At 40.2% G+C, this 22,525-nt stretch overlaps 1 protein-coding gene across 1 annotated transcript; it reads left to right on the forward strand.

The window, feature by feature from the left end:
- The first annotated feature begins 545 nt into the window (after positions 1 to 545).
- LOC117777979 (solute carrier family 25 member 36-A) lies at positions 546 to 21,765 on the forward strand. Its single transcript, XM_034613112.1, has 7 exons — positions 546 to 995; positions 3,231 to 3,395; positions 8,278 to 8,355; positions 12,114 to 12,214; positions 17,679 to 17,745; positions 17,835 to 18,124; positions 18,815 to 21,765. Exons 1-7 carry the CDS (start codon positions 955 to 957, stop codon positions 19,006 to 19,008), a joined length of 936 nt encoding a protein of 311 aa, XP_034469003.1. The 5' UTR covers positions 546 to 954; the 3' UTR covers positions 19,009 to 21,765.
- Positions 21,766 to 22,525: the final 760 nt, after the last annotated feature.

The following is a 22,525-nucleotide window of genomic DNA, read 5'->3' on the forward strand; positions in this document are numbered from 1 at the left end:
ACCTAAAAGTAAGAGCAAAGAGTGAAAGCACAATAAAATTAAATATGTAAAAAAAAATTTAAGTTAAAATGTATTAGATGTCTACAATATGAAAATATGTGAAATATGACACGGAGGGATTTGGCTTTGTTTGAGAAATATAAACACAGGAAACAAGAGCAAAAAGTGAAAAGAGAAATCCTACCATAAAAAACAACCTACTTGAGAAAAAGTTAGAAAATTACAAAGAGTTTTTGAAAATATATGTGCAATAAATGACAGATAGATATGGCTCTGTGTGATGAGGGCTATGGCTCACACACTGTTCTCTTCATTTGAATAAACACACTTAGAACAACTGCTGTAAATACTCGTTTAATCTCATTAAATCTCCAAACAGCATCGTATCCACAGATGAAACAGAGTCACCGTAAAGTCAAAAAAATCCAAAACACAACAGCAGCTCGGATTCATTCACGTTTGACCATGTGAACAGTGCATGTTCGGGGGCGGGCGCCGCGTGACGTCACAGGCCGTGCGGACCAACGGCAGCGCGTGTTTGCTCAGCCTATGGCAGTACAGTAAATACTATGAGCTCTGCCTCTCTCTCGCGCTGCAGCGATCACAGCGGAGGAGGAAAAAAAAAAAGACGATGAGCTATAAAACCGATCGTCGGTGCTGAGGAATTGTTTTGTCGGTGACTCTCCCGCTGAGGCTCACGCTGTCCGGAGGTTTGTGTTGTGGTCGAGGGGGTATCTGTGTCAGAGGTAGGGGGACACGCGGAGGGCAGTCGGCCTCACTGCAGTGTGATTCACCGGAGACTCGCCCCACAGCCCTCGCAGTCAGCGCCGCCGCCGCCGCCGCCGCCTCTTCATCGACGCCGTTGGCCCGTCACACGGTCGCATCCTCTCGGCCCGTGTTTGGCCCCTCTGCCGCGGCCCCCTGTGTGCGCTGCTCGGCGGAGCATGTTCAATAATGAGCCAACGGGACACACTGGTTCATTTGTTCGCCGGAGGGTGAGTCACACAACCCGTGTCCTGTTTTTTTTTTTTTTTTTCGTAACAACACAGACGTGCTTTTACTCATTATTTAGCAATGGATGCTTTTCCTGCACAGCGCGTGCGCGTGCTCCAGTTACAACCAAGGCAGCGGCGTGCACGTCAGTGTCAAACCCGTCGATTTGAACGACACTTCCTGTCAACCCTTCAAAATATGTTTATTTGTTAATGACAAATATCACAAGAAGAGAGTGATTAAAGCTTATATTTGGATGTAGAGTTTCCGCTTTGTATCCTAACTCGGGTTTATTCATCAACTATCGAATACCGTGTTTTTACTTTAAAATGGCAGCAGTTTAACACTTTATTTTGAAGGCAAGTTAAATCCATTTCCGGGTTCATTGCTACTCTCACTGTAACTTGATGCAGGTCTTCTGCAACCACAGCAGTCTGACATTTTCTCTGAAATTTAGCATTTTAAGGCCATAATAGATGAATTAGGTGAATGATGCAAGTTCTATATCTACATATACTCAACCAAGATTGTGATTAATAACTATATATTGTGTTTCATTATGCATAAACATTATATATATATAATATAGATGCTGAAACCCCAATTTCTGTAACACTTTTAGGGCTATTTAGGGGTTTCCAAATGTTTCTTTGTCAAGGACCCCCAGGTACAACAGATGTGCATTAACCTGCAAACATCCTTCTCATCATTTATGTTCCCAAAACCAATCATTTGAAGACTTGTACTGTTGTGTAACTCTTCCCACACTCGACAACAATTTTCACTCACAATTCTGTAAACAGCCCAAACTGAGAAATCATTAAAGGAAGTTAAGGAGAAGAAGTAAGATTGCTGCGTTGAATATGTCTTGTTTTCAATCTACTACTGTTTCTCTTTCTGACACCTTTTCTTTTCTTTTCACACCAAACCTTTGATATTCAAATATGCTAATCTTATCGCACCAGGACTCCACTCTTAACTCTTTAATTAGGGATCTAAAATATAAAAACAACTCACAGTGTGTTGCTATCTCTAAAAAACAGAATCTGATCGGAGCTGGCAGCCTGAGCACACAGCTTTCTCTATCACAGCCACTGGCAGACACATACATGCAGCCGCCACTGTAGCGCCTGAAAGTAGGACAAAGGTCATTGCTGCCTGTGAGCATGAAGATATAGCTGTTGCTACTCTAAAGAGAGCGCAGCACGAGGAATTCGCTGCCAAAAGGATGTTAGCTCACACCAGTGTACGACTAAAACTAGTAGTCACTTGTTTGATTTGTCATAATAGTCAACAATGTCCTATTGTGGAAAGCACCAAGCTTTCAGTGAAAGCAAATTAGATCAACTAATGGCAACAATAACGTCTGCTGGCCTCTGGCTTATAAAGAATTGTGCGCTAATTTAGACCAAATAAATCAGATAGATGGTACAATGATATTTTTCAGAAATTGACGCATCATGTATTGACATAATTAGGGGGACACTGATTGGAATGAGATCTGCCTCAGTTTGTTTACATGCTGCTGGTGGCATCTGTCAGAGTACAGGTCAAAGTCTACGTAACATGATCACCAGTTCCTTTGGTTCATTGGTTCCACTTTATTTTGGATAGTCTGGCTAGAGTGAGTTTACAGAACATTTGTAACATTTCACTGATCACAGTGTTACATGTACTCTCTGTAGGTGGACTATTTAAATACCGGTTCATTTATGCACAGTAATATTTTTGTTTATTTTGTGTTTGTGTGTGTCAGCAAACTAAGCAACACTCTTGATTATTACGCCTTCTCAGATGACCTGGGTCAGCACACAGGTTACAATTACACTGCTACGCAGTCAGTTTCCTGACCATTTATTGACAGCTTACACATTGCAGCATCACAACAGCAGGTCACGGTGTGTGCTTGAGTGGCATCTCCTAGATAATTTTAGAGCAGACAGAAATAATAGATTGTGTTACCGATGATTGGGGAGACCAGTGTTGAAGAATGGTTTAACAAAGAAAACTGGGAGAGGAAGCAATAGATATTTGCACCGATTGTTTGAATAATAATAATAGAAATTAAGTGAGCCTACAATTAATTACTAAAATACATGCATATCATTTTTTTCTGTTCCTTCTCTCTAATGTGTGAATGTGTTTATTTTGTTTGTCCCGCCTTGCTTTTCCTAATTTCTTCCACCAACCCCTGTGTTTCTGCTCCCTCTCTACCTCTGGACCCCTTCCCTCTGTAGATGTGGAGGTACTGTGGGTGCTATTTTGACTTGTCCCCTGGAAGTGGTGAAAACCAGACTACAGTCCTCCTCCGTCACCCTCTACATCTCTGAAGTGCAGCTCAACACCGTCAATGGAGCCAGTGTGGCCCGTGTCACTCCGCCAGGGCCTCTGCACTGTCTCAAGTAAGGAGAATGACACTGAATGCTAATTTTGACAAGGTATAATTTAAAAAGAAACCATATTAAGGTTAGTTTTGCTATCAGATATGGGTGTAGAATCCTAATGTACTGTATGTCAACCAACTCTTGGTTGACATACTTGATTGACTTAATGAGTATTGTGTGGGATATTGTAGTATTATAACATTAACTATAACTGATACATCAGAACTTATTCTAGCTCTGTAAAATGAACAGTGTCTGTTTATACTATGATTTCCAAACCACTTGTAAATCGAGGACATAAGGTTATGGACAGCTTGTACAAACTACACTTACCGAATGTATACATTGTTGTGACAAAATGCAAAAGGGGGAAAATACATACTACTGTGGCAGTGTCATGTCTGATAGATTTGGAAATGTTTCAGCATTCTCACACACACACACATGCACTGTCTGTGTTTGCTATGCAAACATTCATGTCGGGGGGAACCTGTCCACTGGCTTTAACCAAAAGACACAAACTTAGACAGTGCAAGGTCCTCCAAACTGAATTCACAGGGATAATGTAACAGGTTTGTCTGTTTGTGCTGTAATCTAACAGCGAGTTTACATTTTACACTACTAATTAGTAATTATTTGCCTCAGTCGGGCTCCTTGAACGCACCAGGAGATGGATTGTTACATCCAAAGAATCAATAGAACTATTAAGAAATTGACAAAAAAGCAGATAATTAATTTAGCCTTTTGCAGAGTCCCTGTATTATCTATGCCTCCTCTACTAAACATCTGTCTCCTTGACTAAAGGTTGTCATGAATTTCAAATGGTTTGAGTCATGTTTGGTTGACTCAAACGAAAATAGGGAGCTGCCTGTTGAAGCAAGTTTTCAAACAAAGTCTAGCATGTTAACAGTTTATAAGTAACCCAGGAAATATCCTGACATGTTGCCATATGCCATGATCAGTATGGGACCAGGGCTTTTCTATGTGCAATACTGGTAACCAAATCTCGCAGGTCAATCAATGCTTTTAACCAAACTGAAGCTGGTCAACATGCTGTCTTAAACTGTAAATGGAGGTTGTTATGACATTAGGTGTAGGTTTTAAGTTTTTTGTTTTGATTGTTGTTGAAATACTTTTTAGATAACTGCAGAATCTACCACCAAGACATGTGAGCAGTGCAACAGATTAAAAGTCAAACCTTTCTTTTTACAGCTACTGTGTAACAAATGCAAGAAATACACAGGAAATGCAATACAATGTGTCACATGTCATTACTCTTCTTATCAAACACTGTGGAAAGATACCAGTAAGATAAGAAGTGAGAGTATAGGGCAGGGGTGTCCAAACTTTTTTTCCCGAGGGCCACATACAGAAAAATATACGAAGGACTGGGCCACTCACTAGACGTGAGGTATACTGCCTCACTTCTCATGCACTAATATAAGCCTCCATCATAGCTCTCCATTAGTAGATTTTCATTTTATTTTTTACAAAAAGGTTGGCAGGTCATTCTCTCAGTGACAGCCTCAGATTGGTTCTTAGGGTGCTGATCCCACTTCATTGTCCTGTATGAAGGGAGAGACAAGAAGAGAAATAGGGGATGTGGATATTTCAAGCTTATTACGCAAATAAATTATTGGGCTTGTTAACACATCAACTAACGTTTGTTAAAAAATTGTCATCAACTTTAATTGACTGAATTTATTAAGTAATTGGGCTTATTAACAAATGAAAACTGTGTGTATATTTTTAACTCGCCTGTAATGGGAAGAATGTTGCGCTCAGTGGGAGCAGTGATGCTGCGCTTTGGTCTGAAGGATAGCTGGCAGGTCAGGAGTAAGTTTGGTGGTTGAGATGCGAAGGACATCACGGAGATGGCTGTCGGTCGTTCTGGTTCTCAGTCTGCTTTTGTTCAGCATTAACAGAGAGAATGTCTGCTCACAGATGTATGTTGAGCCGAACAGACTCATCATTTGTTTTGCGTGGCGTCTCATCAGAGGAAACTTGGCCTTTTCCAAGCTCCGGTAGAAGTCAGGTAGGGAGAGAAGCTGATGCTGATTCTTCAGAGAATCATCACACTGAATTTCGATCAGTTCTAATTGCAGACTCTCCTCCACTTCTTCTGCATCCATTGAAAACGGAGCCGCAAACAGTGTGATTTCCTTCTCAATGACAGAAAAATCTTGGAGGCGCTGACTGAATTCTGTCATGAGAGTTGTGATCACAGACACATATTCTCCAATTTTTGCAGAGAGCTTGGCATTTGGAAATGCGCATTTGATTTCGGTCAACGTGGGGAAGTGCGCTACATTGAAGTTGCGCAGTTGTGACTCGAAGAGACAGAGCTTCGCACGGAATGCTTTCATGTGCGCATACAGCTATGGTACCAGCTATTGTTGCATTTTCTTGAGCTTTGTTAGCACGGAAAAAAAACTGTTGCTGCGTTAGCAGGCTAGCTGCCATTTGCTTTACCTTCTCTTTCCGCTCGGCGCCAGTGTAGGACGTGAAGGTCTGATGTTCCGTTTCATAATGCCGTTGTACATTGTACTCTTTCATCACGGCAACACTCTCATTGCAAATCAAACAAACACACTTCCCCTTGGTTTCTATGAAAAAATATTCATTTTTCCACCGAGTCTGAAATTTTCTGCACTCGCTTGCAATCTTGCGTCTCTTCGGTTCCGGCATTTCTGGTGACCCTGAGCTAATTTTTTCTTCGATTGCTTGCTTTGTGGAGACACTGCCTTGTTCAAGACAATAGCGTCACCTAGTGTTTAAACTAAGAAGTGCAATACAGTGGGCCATAGTCCATTATATTTTTAGACTTTGATACGGGCCAATTAAAAATGGATGGCGGGCCGCAGTTGGCCCGCGGGCCGTAGTTTGGACACCCCTGGTATAGGGGAATCGGACTCTGAGGTGAGGTGTTTGTATTGAGCCTACAGAAAACTAATGAAGCTGGATTAAGTGTTTAAATAAGTATTCTGTGTTACAAGCTGCTGTGTGAGGAATTTTCCACTGCCAAGGTCTTGCATAAATTATTTAGCTAATTAAGCATCTTTGACAAACTTCTAATCTTATGCTTTAATTCTTTGTCACGTGGTTGATGTTTTTCTTCCGTTTGTTTTTGCTGAAGAATCGATTTGTTCTCACAGGCTGTTGCACTAAGTGGGAATGTTTTCTGTGTCAGTTTTCCCTGCCACGACGAGCCTTTATTAACAACACTATCTTCAGGATTTTTGTTAACAACACTGCACTGATGCCTTCCTTCCAGAGATTGACGTTAATCTGGGTTTTGTTTTGGGATCAACATTGGTCTTGTGCTGACAAAAAACAGCTTCTTGTGTTGTCCTTGAGACAAGAGAAGAAACTGTACACCACTATTATATGATACAGAGGGGAACTGAAGAGGTAACAGTGGTAGAAAAAAAAAAAACACAAGTCAAAGTAGCTTGACTTGTAGTAGGGTGCAGGCCTGGTTCCATTTTAAAGCTGGGTATGTTCTAAACTAGGGTATGTTTTGAGTTGTAACAGGGGAAAGCAGTGACACTCTAACCTCACTTGGCTGGAAGGCTCAGCTCACCAAACCACAAGCCAAACAAAATACAGCTACATAGCTGCTCCAAGAAAGATTGGTACCATGTCTTGTTTTATTGGTACCAGTGGAGTGCCCTTTCTAAACGCTGCATGTTTGGAATGGTCTGTTTACTTGGCCTGTGGTAATGCTCTTTGCAGCTTTCTTTCCGAAACTGTCACAGTGACCTGCAGTAATTGAGCAGAGGAATGTAAAGACCGACTGCTGGACTCAGTCCACAGAACCCTGAAGCTGCACCACTGCTGCTGCACTAAGAGCCGGTCACCTGTTAATTCAAAGTTCAGTGAAGCATATTGTGAATAGGCTGTTGGAGTGATCAACGACGTCACTTACGTTGAGTCCCTGTAGCAGCTCCTTCAGAGCGCTGGTTTGCTTTTTATCCATAGTTTATTAATATTGAACGTATTGCGTGTCCAAATTCGACTCTGCGATTCCATGGGCACTTAACAATACACATACCAAGTGTTAAGCCAATATGATGAAAGGTTCTTGAGACGTGTTCCACACACAGACGGAGATCTCTAAAATGTATCAGCTAATGTCAAAAAGTGCACTGAATCAAGGTGATCTGTAAGCCACGATGTAACCGAGTTATACTGGAGACACACGTCTTTGAACATAACAGAAAATGAACAAAATGAACCCGGGAGGCTTCATGATAATGCCACTACCACTGTTGATTGTCAAGTCCAGGTGTCCAAGAAGTTATAATTTACTGGTGTGTTTGCTTAGGGCGCCCACATTAGATTTAAATTTAGCTACCAACAGGGATGTTGTGCCAAATGAAATGCTGTCTCTACCGGTTGACCTCTATATTTTGATGGACATTCTCTCAATGTCCTGTGGCTCTGTGTTCTTTCTAAAAAAACACAGGAACTACACGCACATCCAGTAAAAAACTGGAGCTGGATTAACAAAATATTACAGAACATTTTAAAAGACGAGAAAATCCACACACCTAGAAGGTCAAGATATGAGATGGTGAGATAAATAACTGTTGTGGGTGAAACTTTAGAGTGGATCCTGTTTTATAATTTCCAAACATGCAAGATAAAATCCCCCCACATTTTATTCCTTAAATATTTTGGATTAAAAGGTTATGAAGCAAATGTTTGACAACACCTGCATGCACAGCAAAGACTCCTCCAGCCAATCGCAGTATTATGCCCAGTGGTATAAATAAATATAAGGATAGTACATGGAGATTTATCTATATAATGTACTGTATTTTTGCTCTGCACCAAGATGGAATGACCAATAAAACCTGAAATTAAATGTGTAATGAAATGTCTTCTGTCTCTGCAGGTTAATTATAGAAAAAGAAGGGCCCCGTTCACTCTTCAGAGGACTGGGACCCAACCTTGTAGGTGTGGCACCTTCCAGGTATGTGCACTTCTTATCTTCAGTGTTCTGCTGTGTGTCTTCTCCTGCTGACTTTAGACTTTATGCCCAGGTTGTCTTAAGCAGTTCCACAAAAATGCACATGAAAAGTTTTTTCGATAACCAAAACAGTAAAAAGGTTCACTGCATCTTGGTTTACAAAATTAGATTGGAGGTATGTCCACCTGTTATTACAGAATGAATACATTTTACGTCTTTTACTTTCCATTTAACATTAGACTTGGCATTTTGTTGTGTAGTATCTAGTAGGGCTGCACGATATATCTAAAATTGGCCGTCACCGCGATATCAACACTGCTTGAACTGTGATTAATGCTGTTCCATGTGCCATGCATTCACGCTCTGCATGTCAATGTATTTGGACAATCAGATGAAGCCCTACTGCCCTAGATAATGAATTAAAGATATTCAGATCATCCCACTCCATGTATTTGTTCAGTGTCTGCATAGACCACTTACTGTATGGGGTCTATGTTAGCAGCGAACCCAAAGCAGAAAGACTTTAACACTGTATACTTAAGCATTTGTTTATTTATCGCAAGTCTTATCATCATTGCAAAATTCAACAACGTTATCGCATATTGCATGTTTTCCTTATATCGTGCAGCCCTAGTATCTTGATCTTATCTTATTACAAACTTCTGGTTCACTTGGCGCTTATGTTGACTGCAATAATTGTATGTCACAAATACACAAATGAATGGGGTTTAACTGGCAAAAATACAAACTATATACTATAGATACAATAGTCTATTTATACTAAATAAATCTCAGTTTCAAATCCCAGTGGAATTGAGCAGGTCCTCCCTTTCTTAGCTTAGTTGGTTGCATAACAGCCTGGAGTCTGAATGGAGTCTCACAATCTGAATGAAACAGCAGCAGCAGCAGGCGTCGGACAGCTGTGACGCTTGCATCATGTGACTGTTGTTGTTGTTGTTTATCATCGCATCAGGGTTCTTCATTTAGGCAGTTGTGTTGGTTTCTAATCCCCCTCTCCCGGAGCTGTGTAGTTCTCCCTAGCTACTGCTGCATCACATGGCCATTGTCATCCTCTTCCCGTTGGTTCGTTGCAGCCTCTGTATCTGAGTCATCCTTTACATACTCATATTCTCCATCTCTCCCACCGTGTTGTCATGGCTTGCCTGTATTAATTTATAACTCTGGGCTCTTCACTGTCGTTGCTGTCCGGCTCTGTCTGATGCAGACTCTCTGTGGGGTAGAAAATATCCTTTGGGCGTTTGTGTGTGTGTGTGTGTGTGTGTGTGTGTGTGTGTGTGTGTATGTTCACCCTGTGGGATAGTTGTCCAGCTGTGGAAGTGGTGGCTTGTTTTCTGGTCAGGACATCTATAGCTAGCTGTGATATAGGGAGACATTGTTACATAAGTTATTAACCTGGTGAACTCATTGGCAACATATGTCCTCTTCCCCTTTTTTTTTTTTATGCAGTTTGATGTCGCCCGTTTTCCTGCAGTGCCAGGCTGGGTTCGGTATATCATAACATATGTAATGGATACTTGTACTTGCCCCCACCACTTTACTGAAGCTGTATCACACAGAAGTGTACTTGTTGCGATATTAAATTTGAAGACACCACTTTAATGACGACACTGACATGTCGAACATAAGCTTGTGGATACCTTTAGTTACCCTCTATTCAGATTTTATTTTAATTCCCAATAGCTCATTTGGCATCGGTTAGAGATGTCCTGATACCATTTTCCAATACCTGGACTTTGCATGTGAAGTGCTGGTCCATTACAGTGCATTTAAAGAAATAACAACTTATATAATGTAGTTTAACAGCTGTATGCCACTGTCACAAGTTTGTCAGCTGTCTTTCTAGCTTTGGGGCTGTCTGTGTCAAACCTATCACATTGTTTGAATACAGTTTCCAATGCTTACTGCTGCACTGGCTAAGGCTACCTTTTCAAAATCACTTCTTCTTCGCCACTTTAAAAACAGTACTTGCAGTGGCAGTGCAGCGCAACTGCTGTTTTGGAGTGGAAAAGAATATTGCAGGTTTTTCTGGTTGAAACTAAAATACTTGAAAGATGTGTTATAGGATTGGTACATAGATTTGTGTACTCGACGATGCTCAACCTGTCATTTTCAGCAGTATCAGAGGCATTTCCATTGCTTGTACCAGTATTGGAACATCTCTATTATCGATGGATACTTTTGGTTGTTAAATAGAATTTAAAATACATTTTGATGGGTGTGACGTTTGTAACTTTTTGAAATTGATTTGCCTGTGGTGGTGCAGCCTTATTCAGATACACTTGTGCACATCCTTTGACATCTGAAAACTAAATGGAAATGTCTCAAACGCACATTAAAAGCAAGAAGCACCATTTCCCACTTCATTTAATCACAGTAATTTAGGCAAATGCTTGAACTTAACATGCAATATAACTGAAAGGAGTAACGGATTTATTACTTTATTTATGTGTAAGTGAAGGTCTGGGTTGCTGAGCTGCAGAGTTATTCTCTCCTGTTATAATTAGGAAACAGCACTCTGACGCTCGAGTGCTAAAAACATCTTCTGATGCTAAGGAGAGCACGCTCCGCTGGGCATGCTGCTGGCATTCATTAGCAACACACACGTATATATGAGATGGCCTGCACCAGCAGTATCGCTCATTATGTATGGGAGATGCACATACATGTTCCCAGCCAATCACATGATTCATGTGCAGAGCAGCGCGATTATGTTGTGCATGCGAGCTCTTGATTCAGAACGAGGCCGGGGGAGTAGAGGTCACTGGGTTTAGATCCACTCAGCAGCAATGACTAAATCCTGTGACTTTATTTAGTGTGGGACAGATAGAATCATGGGAGATAAATCTGCTACTAAAGTATGCCACACAAAAGCAGTAATGCGGGGATCGGAAAGTGGCTGATTATATGCCACTAGTGGTTCAGTGGTATATCCCGATTACTTCAGTAGCATGTGCTGATCTCTAGTGGTAGGATACTCGTGTTCCACCGGCACACTGCTTCCTTGTGGCACTTGCCATTAGAAAGTGGTAGGCCACAGTCAGACTGTGAAATACACAGTTTTTGTTGTGTGGGATTTGTGGCTACAATATGGCAATATTAATAATACTAATACTACTTTTGGGGAAATTGGCAAGAATATCAATCAGAATGAGGATATGAAATTACTGTCATTTCAAAAGAATCGAACATCTCCCAGCAACAGAACACCAAAAAAGTTTATTTATGAGGCCAGGTTGCACTAAGAATTGCACATTAACAGCAGTAGGTGTCGGAGGACAAGCCCACTGGCATTAGATTTGTATATGCGTTCAGAGGCAGTTATTGTCTGGCTGTGACCAACTGTGACATGGAATGTGTTGGTGTAACATGAGCAGCAGACCACTAGGAATTGTGGCATATTTGGCATATGTGGCATATTAGCTGGCCAATTCATTCTACTGCATGCCCTCAACTGTATCTAGTTTCAAGTAATTTAGAAAATACATCAATGCAATTCTTTATATGAACCATCACACTTACACAGTTTGTTTGTTTTTAATTACGTAGCTAATGCTTCCAGTTAGTCATTTTTTAAAGTGCAATTCACATTGAAGAATCTAATGAAGACGAATAGTGTTTTCTTCCAGGGTTTCATTACTGTGCAGCCGTAGTTGACCTAAGTCAGCTTATCCAGTTTTTAAAAAATTTCTTAGAATCCTCTCTCTCTCTCATTGTTTTAATCATGGTGTTATTTCCCACAGGGCGATCTACTTTGCGGCCTATTCAACAGCCAAGGAGAAGCTGAATGGGGTGCTGGAGCCAGACTCTACCCAGGTGCACATGGTGTCTGCTGGGTTGGCAGGTAAAGACGGCTCCCTCTCCCCCGCCCTCCTGTCTGTCTGTTCAATCTGTCTATCCTTCTCTCTGTTAAATCTGCCTGTCAGTCTGCCTGGGCAGTGTAAGTCATGTTGGGTTTTATAAAAAAGAAAAAACAACATGTTTTGAATTTTCAGTTTGTCTTCATGAGATACATATCGTTTATTTTTATTTTTCTCATCGTTTTTAAACATCCCTAAAGTTTCTCTTCATTTAATCCCTTTACCCCTCCTTTATATACATGTGTGGGATGGTGGGATCTTCAAAACAAAAGCTAAAAGTCAATACCTAAAGCATGCAGAAGCTAACGTATAGTATCTGTTATGACTAGATATTACGTTGCTCTTTTGTGCATAGAAATATTAAATATAGACGATACCGGATTTAACAGAAAGCACAATTTAAGACTCTTAGGATCAAATTGACCTTTACCTTGGCTATGGTGAAAATTGGCCACAAAAGATCCATTTATCGATGTTTCAAACACTGTATTTTATACAATCAAATGATTTAATCTCGTTAATCTCATACCTGGCAATTAAGAAAAACAAGCACCTTGAAACCATCACATAGCACATACCACTTACTCTCCACAGCTTTTTCTAACCCCCCCCCCCCCCCCCCCCCCCCCCTCTCTAAATACACCCTTATTCTTCGTATCTTGTCTCTTCATGGCGTCTCTACAGCTCACATATGTTTGAGGAGACAGAACCTTTACATCAGCACTAAAACCAGGTGAAACACAGCAGCAAAGCAGTTAGGATTTATAATGTCACTGATGACGTTTACCCATGTCTGTGCTGCATGTACAGTATTTCTATCTGCTTGACAAAAAGAAAAAAAACACATGGTCCTCAAAGCTTAGGTTGTGCTTTCCTCCTCTCCTTACCCTGTCTCCCCCTATGTATTATATTATTATTCTTTTATCCTCCTCTCCCTTCTTTACTATATATCTTTTATTCTTTAATTTTGAGGCCTCACCAGAGGACTCTGTAAATGGTTTAACATCCCAGTTGTTACTTGAACAGTGTGGTCTGGGCCCCCTTCTTTGCTCTGTGTGTGTATAGAGGAGAGAGCACGGTCCCCAAAGGTCAACCGGGGCCCCTGGCACTTGGGCGGACACGTCAGGTAGCACCCCATTTCTTTACACTGGTATGATGAAAACCATGGTGATTTTTTTTTTTTATGAATATTAGAAAGTTCATGATGGTTATTCATTTGTAATGATAATACCATTGCTTGTGGCAGTGTGTTTGCTGCTGGTTTGTAGGTTTAGGTTCTTCTGATACAGATTTCTTAGTCTTGACACACTCCTCCCCCCTTTCCCTCTGCTTATTTTCTCAAAAAAGTAAAGGTAAAATAATGACAAATAATTAGATTTTATGTTGTCAGCCTAAAAGAAATGCTAACCTTGTCACTGCTCCAGAAGGTTGTCATCACTCTGTCATCATTTACCAATACCATTAGTGTCTCGTCTTGGTTTCTCTTAAAGGAGAATTGGTTTTGTTCCATCATCCAAAAGCCTTTCATGACTTTCATTGTATTTTCAAAGGAGTTGAATATACTGAAGATTTTGTCGTGAGTCTCCTATCAGCAGTTCTTCTATCAGGTTAAAAAACACACATTTATAAGCGCAGATACATAAAGCAAATGATGTAAACATAAGACATTGTATCACAAACGAGGAGGGATTTTAAAAAAACATCATGCTTTAAGGATAGTGCTTTTTTTCCCTTGATGTTGCACACATATCCTCATTAGCATGACAGTGACGCCCACAGGCATGTTTATATTATACCTCAGCCCATAAGCCACAAGTGGCGTACAAATGTCTTCTGGTGTCTTGATTCATTGAGCTACACAACTGCCTCATTGTCTTTCATATGCACACATTTTCCACACACACTCTCTCCGAGCTGTTCAGCACTGGGAAGAAGCATAACTGCAGAAAACCTTTGTGTCTGAATTGCTACATTGAACCCAAATGCCAGATATCTTTTTCCGTGTCGTCACTTTGAGGAGTTACTGCCTCTCTACTTTGAATGGTTTGCTTCATTTGTAGTCCAGGAAAGGGAGGCTTGCTTGGCCTCTACTCCGACATATCTTCCTCTCCTGCACGTAATCTAAAGCATATTTGCCTTGAATGTAGGTCAAACTCCCCTGGAGACATGACAGGCATTATGTTCCATTGAAAGATCATCAAGCAGAACATGCAGCAGCACATCCACTGAGGTTCAGCTCAGGGAATTGGGCTGTATCAATGCACATATATACAGTAGTATCTGCGTAATGCTTAAAGAAATGACTACGCAGGAAAGCAAGTGAGGTTCACTTCCATTAACAAAATTATTTGTTACTTTGTGCTGTGTCATTGAAGTTTTTGAACATTAGCTTGACTCTTTAGGTTTATATGGTAACATACTGTACATCCAGCACACACACCAGCTAAGTCTTTGTTAAGTCACCTTCATTTATATATATATAGATATATATATCTATATCTATATCTATATATATATATATAGTTGGTTCTGAGGAAAAACTGGTGATTAATTAAAAAAAGGTAAAATATTTTGTAAACAAATGTTCAGATCAGATATTAATGAGCACACATTGTCCCATTCATAAGGTCACCTCATAAGATTTATACTCAAAGCAAAATAAACAAAATTCCATTAAAGCAATCGAAATCAAACTTGGAATTATATTTTCACTATGAAGTTAAATTAAATGGGCCTCTCTGTAATATTTTGCTTATAAACATGATGTTAGGATATATGTTTAGACATAGACAATAAATGTTTGCATTCTGCAATTGTAAAAACTTATTTTCCCTTTTTACTTTGAGTGTCGTGTTCTGTGACATTCAAGAGGACTTGTCTCTTTTTCTCTCTAGGGACTAATTTTCTCTCAGTGCAAGGACATTTTTGTTATTTTTAAATTAATCCCAGTTTCTCCATTCTCAGGTTTTGCCCTGAGAGCTATATGGGGCAGACTTTGTTGTATTGATAGTTCAACCTCATTGTCTCACTTCACTCTATATATATATATATATATATATATATATATATATATATATATATATATATATATATATATATATATATATATATATATATATATATATATATACATACACTTCATCACATGGTCATAAAATGGACTCTTTTCATCACTATCATCCCCCTCTTAACGACAAGGTTAGCATTTCAACCTGCCTCTTTATTTTCTACCTCATTTTGATTTCATTCTTTCTCTGATGTGTAGACTATAAACTGATGATGAAGAATATACAACTTCAGTTTTTATTTTCTGCCTTTTATATTTGTTGTGTGTTGTGTTTTTTTGCCTCGCTTCTGTGAGATGGAGCTGGAGGTTTGGATTGGGTTGGCTTCTGTTCAGTCAACATTTGCTTTATTCCAGTTGATAAAGAGTAAATTCTTATAATTTGAAAAATAAAATAAATTTAAAACCACTTCATTCAACAAATGATGGTAAATTGGAGGGCATGGGGCTTAGAGTTTGGGGATAGATGTGGGGAGGTGAGTTCATCACCTCCCATCACTTCTCCATGTGCAGTACCAGTGGGTTTGGGGGGTGGGTTGGTGGGGTTGGGGCTTGGATGTGACTGCTGCTTGTGTGTGACTGTGGTACAGAAAAGCCTGTGTCTATTTTAGGGCTTTACTGTAAAGCTTTCACCCCTGCGTGATTGGGTGGGACACCCCCGCCATCTGAGCCCCCCATATCTGCAGGCTACTAGCTGCAGCGGGGAGGAGCTGGAGGAGCTTTGCCCCTCCCTCGTGAGTACACATCATAGACGCTACTTCCTTCTACTTCCTTCTTTTTTCTCCTTCCTCTTTTTTGTTCTTCTCTACCTCTCTTCAACAGACCTGTGTCCTCCTCTCTTCTTCACGCAGTTGCCTTAACGTAGGGTTCTTCTGTCGCACTGATAGACTAGATGTACTCAGGCCTCTTTAGAGACTTGCTCTTGTCTAGCAGTTTTCCACAAATAGCCATGTTTGGTTTCTCTGTCGATCATCAACATCAGAAAGTTTGAGACTTTGTGCCATTTCTTAATGATACAAAATGCTCACTAACTAGTTTTACACACTACATAATAAACTCCACATTACAATACATTGCCTACTGCGCCTGCTTAACAAAGTAACTTCCCCTCTACACAGTCCAAGTAAACACATGCACACACTCACATCTGCTTCATATACTGTATATTCTGTGCACACATAGCATTCCCAATGCATTTGCAATGCAACCTACTTTTTGACTGACCTCTTGTTTCAAACTAAGCAAACATTGAGTTTGGCTGTGACGACAGATGGATTTAGAACAAGTTGGCCTGCCACCATTAGGATATTAAAGGCTACACGACATTCCACACCAGAGACTTTCCACTTTAGTCCTGCTGAATAATTGAAGAATCTCCTCCAGACACCATCTTGTTTGTCCCTGCTTTTGTAGTTGGGCGAGTATCAGGCCAGCAGCCTGTCTGTAGTGTCTAACCAGTTAACCACTGGTTTGTTAAATGTTGTAGAATAAATACAAAATGACACATTCATTGACTAATAAGTGTGTGCACATTTGGTTCATATTGCTTAACTTTAAAATTTTGAGCAATGTCAAAACCCACTGTGTTTCCTCCTTGAAGTTGTGTTATGACAGATCATGAAATAAAGTCATGTGAAAATGAAATCTCTGAAATCCTCCTCTGTATGCTCTTTAGGATGAGCTCATGTTTTAATTGTTAAAGATTTTCAATAGAACCAAAATCATTAGCATTTAAAAAGAAATGAATCAGACAGAAGTTTTATAACTATCTGCCACACTAAGAGGCCACCATAAAGTTTCTACTTGACCTCATTACCCACAGATGTTCCAGGTAGTTATTTTTAAAAGATGAATAAAAAAAAGCACTGACAGCGTAGAGCTGCAGCCTTCATGCACTGTTTTAATATAAGATATATTACTTCAGGATGTTAGCTGTTTGGTTTACATGCACCTGCAGAGCATTTCACATGAAAATGATCAATATGTCATGTGTGTATTTCTGTCTGAAAAAAAGATACAAATTTAGTCTCAGTTCATCTATACAGTGATTTTCTCTTGAATAATATTCACAGATCTATCCATGCATTTGCACATTTGTCCACAAATCTCTCAGCACAGATTTGCGGGTTCTTTTACTTATATACACACACTGATTATGCACATGTGGGTTGAGGTACAGTTACACACCCAGATAATATTGCTACAAGGACCCAGTAGAAATAGCTTGGTCAAAAGTGAAACACTGAAGCAAGTTGATCCTGTTTAGTGAAGCGCTGTCTCACTGTTCTTGCACCATATAGAATATTTAGTTCACTTGATAAGATTGTGTTCTTCCACGTGTCTCTGCCTCTGTCTGAACCTCTGACCCCCTCTGAATTTCCCAGGGTTCACCGCCATCACAGCCACCAACCCCATCTGGCTGATAAAGACGCGTCTTCAGCTGGATGCCAGGTGAGGAACTTCACTCCTCTTTATAACAATAATGAGAATTTAAACATAGTGTTTGTAGACGTGAATTAAAAGGCTCTTTATCGTTACAGAAACCGGGGTGAGCGGCAAATGAATGCGTTTGATTGCGTGCGGCGGGTGTACCAGATGGATGGGCTGCGAGGCTTTTACCGGGGCATGTCAGCCTCATACGCTGGCATCTCAGAGACTGTTATCCATTTTGTCATCTATGAGAGCATCAAACGTAAACTGCTGGAGTACAAGGCCCAAACCAGCATGGACGAAGAGGAAGAGTCGGTCAAAGATGCCTCAGACTTTGTGGGCATGATGCTCGCTGCAGCCACCTCCAAGACCTGTGCCACCTCCATAGCCTACCCTCATGGTACGCTTCTCTCTCACTCACCTTCTCCAAAGATAAAGCCAATGATATTCCGTGTTTTTATTTTTGTCAACAAATCCCATGGAATGTGGCCTTATTGTTTAAATAATGTAGTTAGTATTCTATTGTGGCAACCATTTAAGTGCTTTTAAATGCATAATATATGAACAATATTGAGATCTATAGATGTTGGGGTATTATTTTGCCAGTGACGTTTTGAGCACAACGCTCGTCCTCAGATTTCTGATAGAGAACCAGAGTTGCCATCTTAAATACCCACAATCCATTTTGAACATGTCACCATCTGTGGTGTTACTCTGACTCTCTCTATATGTAGCTAGACAGATGCCTCTGATTGTTAGTATCTGTCATGGAATACAAACTATGTCACATGGCATTGTAGCATCATGACATGTTGCATTTTGAGTGAGGCAGTCACTCACATTTTGTGACTGGAAAATATCATGCTCCACTTATGCTATAAATATCACTATCATATTCTCCACCAAGGCTGAATGCAGAAGTTCAGATACCTTCCGTTTGGCTTCTCTAAAGTCATTCTGGGACATCGAGTCATCCGTATATCTAGCAGCTTGTTTTGTAAAGGATTAGTCTGGTTCAGGGGCGTACGCTCATAGTTGATTAGTACGACGACAACTAACACAATTTTCTCTCTTTCCTCTCAAATTGCAGAAGTGATACGAACACGGCTACGAGAAGAGGGCAGCAAGTATCGCTCCTTCTTCCAAACTCTGCTCACGGTACCAAAGGAGGAGGGATACCGGGCGCTGTACCGCGGCCTGACCACCCACCTCGTCAGACAAATCCCCAACACTGCCATCATGATGTGCACCTATGAGGTGGTACTGTACCTGTTGGGCCGTTAGCCACCAGGCACGTGTCCTTCCTGTTTAAAGAGGGAGACGGTTTGCAAATGACTGAGAAGGATGCCCTTTGGCAAAATGAAGACCAAAGGAAAACCGAAGAAACTCTAGTGGACCAGGAGAGGACACGTGGAAATCACATGAAGACCAAGGCTGGGAAAGAAAATAGTTATCATATCAGCATTACCACCCCCCAGTTCCCTTCATCCGGCTGCTGGAACAGATAGAGGGTGCCATAGGTTACAGAAGCAGTAATAAGGGTGGGGACAAGAGAGGAAAGGACACAGACAAAAACACAAGGTACCTCTGAAGGAAAAGAATTGCGCACATTTCAGTGGCCTTAACAGAAAAGTGTTTTAGCTTGCTTCCTTTTAAGTGAAGGATCAAAAACAGTTCCTCACTTTCATAGAGATATTGGGGGAAACTGAACTTGACAGGAAAGATGGTTACTAAATATACTGTTGGTCAGTTTCAAGAGTATCTCCGGGTGCAGACAAACTGTCTGCCCTCGCTTCAGTGCTGTAAGACTACTGTATGATGAGATAGCTGGCAGTTGAGGAATGTTCATTTAAGGTTGAATGTGAGAAACAAAGACGTCACTGTTTTCAAGTCACCGAAACCCACTAATTTTTGCACTACAGAAAGTGTGGCTTCAAGCATTCCCCTCACAAACGGCACTGCCCCTCCCCTCCCCTCACGCCTTGTGACGTCCACAGACTCTAGCTAGTGTTTATGAAGAGTAGCTTGAAAAGCTGACTTTCATTCAGTGTTTGATTCCTCTATAGCGTTGACGGTTTGTTAAAAGCTGAACAGAGATCAAATACCCGACCAGCTGCGTCCTGCGCACAGTCGCTGCACAGGACTTAAAAAATAACTTGTGTGAAAGTACAAGAGCGTTGTGTCCTTTGTGAGGTGTGTGAGTGTCCAGAAGGCACCGATACTAAGTAACTACATTTAGAGTGTGGCTTACTTGAATATAATGTGACGTGTCGGGGAAACGCTTGGAGTGGGAGAATATTTATGGGGTTTCATCTGTGAGTTTAACACATTAGTCACTTTCACGCTCATGACTGTGTGCGTGTATGTGTTTGTGCAACTGCAGTCGTGTGTGTGCCTGCATGTATAATAAATATCTACTCCAGATTTCCCTCCTCTAATTATAAAACTCGCAAGACTGAGTGTAGAGAAGCTCCCCTGCGACACCGGGAGCCTTCGTTCCCACTCTCCTGCCAGTCCTTCCTTCCAGTGGCTTCCATCTGACCTGATAACATGCACTTTTGTGGCCTTTTAGGGGCTTGTGCTTTGCATTTTATTGTGTGGACAGTTTTAACTTGTACATTGTAAAAGAAGGAAGAAAAAAAAAGTATTGCTGTATATCAAAATGGTATTTTGCGCAACTGTTCTTATAGCAGATATATTTTACAGTTTAGAGTTGTCAGTAGTTGTGAAGGATGTCCAAATGTGTTTATATAATATAGATAATGTATATTCATATTATATATTGTTTTTTTAGGTCCATGTATGATTTTCATTTTTGTGCAATTTAACCTCGTTTTGACATGGACTGTTGACATGAATATTGACATTGCGTGACTTTTTTTTTTTTTTTAAGTACATTTTTTTTTTTTTTTGTTTGTTTTTCTGCACTTGCATATTGCTGTGAGCTGCCATTCAAAACATTTGCTTGTACAGGAAAGCTAAGAAAAGCTGCAGCACAAATACGTCTCGTCAACAGTTGTGCTGCAGCGTTGATTAGTTATTTTACAGCGTTCATTAAAAGTGTTCCATTTCGCAACGTTTGGCTGTTTCTGTAACGTGTTTACATAGTTGTATAGTGTCTGACAAGAGTATTTTCGGATCTCATAGCAACATGTTTGATTATCCAATTGGAAGTGTTTTAATTTGAGAGTTCAAAAAACTGGAATGTGTGCAGGGTACCTCAGCTTAGAGTGGATTGTTCAAGACTGAATCCGAGAGATCCAGAAATTGCTCATTTTCTCTGTTACTGAATAGGGTTGTGGGCACGGGACAGTAAATGTACAATTCAAGCTATCTCCAAAACGTTTGATGATAATTTTTTGATCTCATAAACCTGATAATGGTGTTCCTTGATTACGATTGGCTGTTTGAAGTTATCTATTGTTCTGAAATCCCTGTAAACCGCTGCCATTTGGGACGAATCTGCATGTCATGTAAAATCCTGTCTCAGTGCACACTCAATCTTCAATGGAAAATTAGAAAATTCACACCTTTTCATGTTTTAAAATATTTATTTTACCAGTTACAGAAAACATGATGTTCTTGAACGCTCTCATTTTTCCTCCTCCTTGCAGTATTATGTCGGAGGCTAACCGAGGTGCTGTAACTCGTAATAGTTATTGATTTCCAGTCTCCGGTGACTTGTTGCGACTCCTGAGTTGATGTTGGTGCTTGAGAAAAATTGCTGACTCACTTTAACGTCCACGCTTTGCTATAAAACACTAATGGCTTTTTATGTCTTCAGCTCCATCGCAGTAACACTTGAGGCCAAACTACCAAAATGTGACATGAACAGACAACTGGACATTTCATTTATTTTTTCGTTTTAACCTAATTTCAGTGTCTGTATGCAACTCAGTCTCTTCAGGCTGTAGACAGGATGCAGCCTCGTGCAGGGTCTAATGAAACCTGGAAGATTTGTTTTTGCCAGCTCAGTTGTTGATGTGTTTTTGTTTGTTTGTTTTCAAAGACAAAAGTAAATAAAATCCATTTTCAACTATAGTTATGTCCAATTTATTTTTGCATTTCTTTACTTACTCAAAAGTATTTGCGTATTTGTTTGTAGCAGCTACAGTTCATGTGTCAGGATAATATATGATGAAAAAACACTATTCTTGAGTATAACATGAAAAAAATGTTGATTTAAGTAAAGAAGAGAGGAAACCTTTTCCCTTTTTTTTCTCCATCTGATGGATAAAAAGACAACACTTAATTAATCCCTGAGGAAATATCTGTGCCAAAGATGCTGAGAATCCATCCATCATCTATACAGTTCATCCCCTGAGGGTGGCGGGGGAGATGGAGCCAATCCCAGTGGACATTGGGGCGAGAGGCAGGTTTCACCCGTAACAGGTCACCAGCCAATTGCAGCTCAAAAGATAAAGACACAAACAACCATTTATTCTCACATTCACACCTACGGTCAATTTATAGAATTCAATTGACCTAAACCCAGACTCTCAGGATACAAAATCAAAAAACTAGACATATGTATATATTTACACATAGTAAAAACCATGTTTTTAAACAGACAAAGCAAAAAGTAGATTGACAAAAATGTTGATTTTATACATATGTTAAAATAATCAAGAACCTAAAGGTATAGAAATGGAAGGATGAAACGTATGACAAGGAACTATCTGTAATTACCTACCAGGACCAGAGGGAGGAGCCAAATAGCTCCTAATAGAAAAGCAAAGGTGTAATTTTGGTTTTAATGTCATAATAATGTCATAATTAAAAATCCAGGTAATTAAACAAG

This window comes from Hippoglossus hippoglossus, chromosome 17 (assembly GCF_009819705.1).
Source record: "Hippoglossus hippoglossus isolate fHipHip1 chromosome 17, fHipHip1.pri, whole genome shotgun sequence".
In the NCBI taxonomy this organism is placed as follows: domain Eukaryota; kingdom Metazoa; phylum Chordata; class Actinopteri; order Pleuronectiformes; family Pleuronectidae; genus Hippoglossus; species Hippoglossus hippoglossus.

Bases quoted from the DNA above. Each gene is read 5' to 3' on its own strand.
- LOC117777979 (XM_034613112.1), top strand. From the start codon at position 955: ATGAGCCAACGGGACACACTGGTTCATTTGTTCGCCGGAGG. The intron at 8,356-12,113 runs GTATGTGCACTT...TATTTCCCACAG, and splicing joins GTAGGTGTGGCACCTTCCAG to GGCGATCTACTTTGCGGCCT. The intron at 12,215-17,678 runs GTAAAGACGGCT...TGAATTTCCCAG, and splicing joins GGTGTCTGCTGGGTTGGCAG to GGTTCACCGCCATCACAGCC.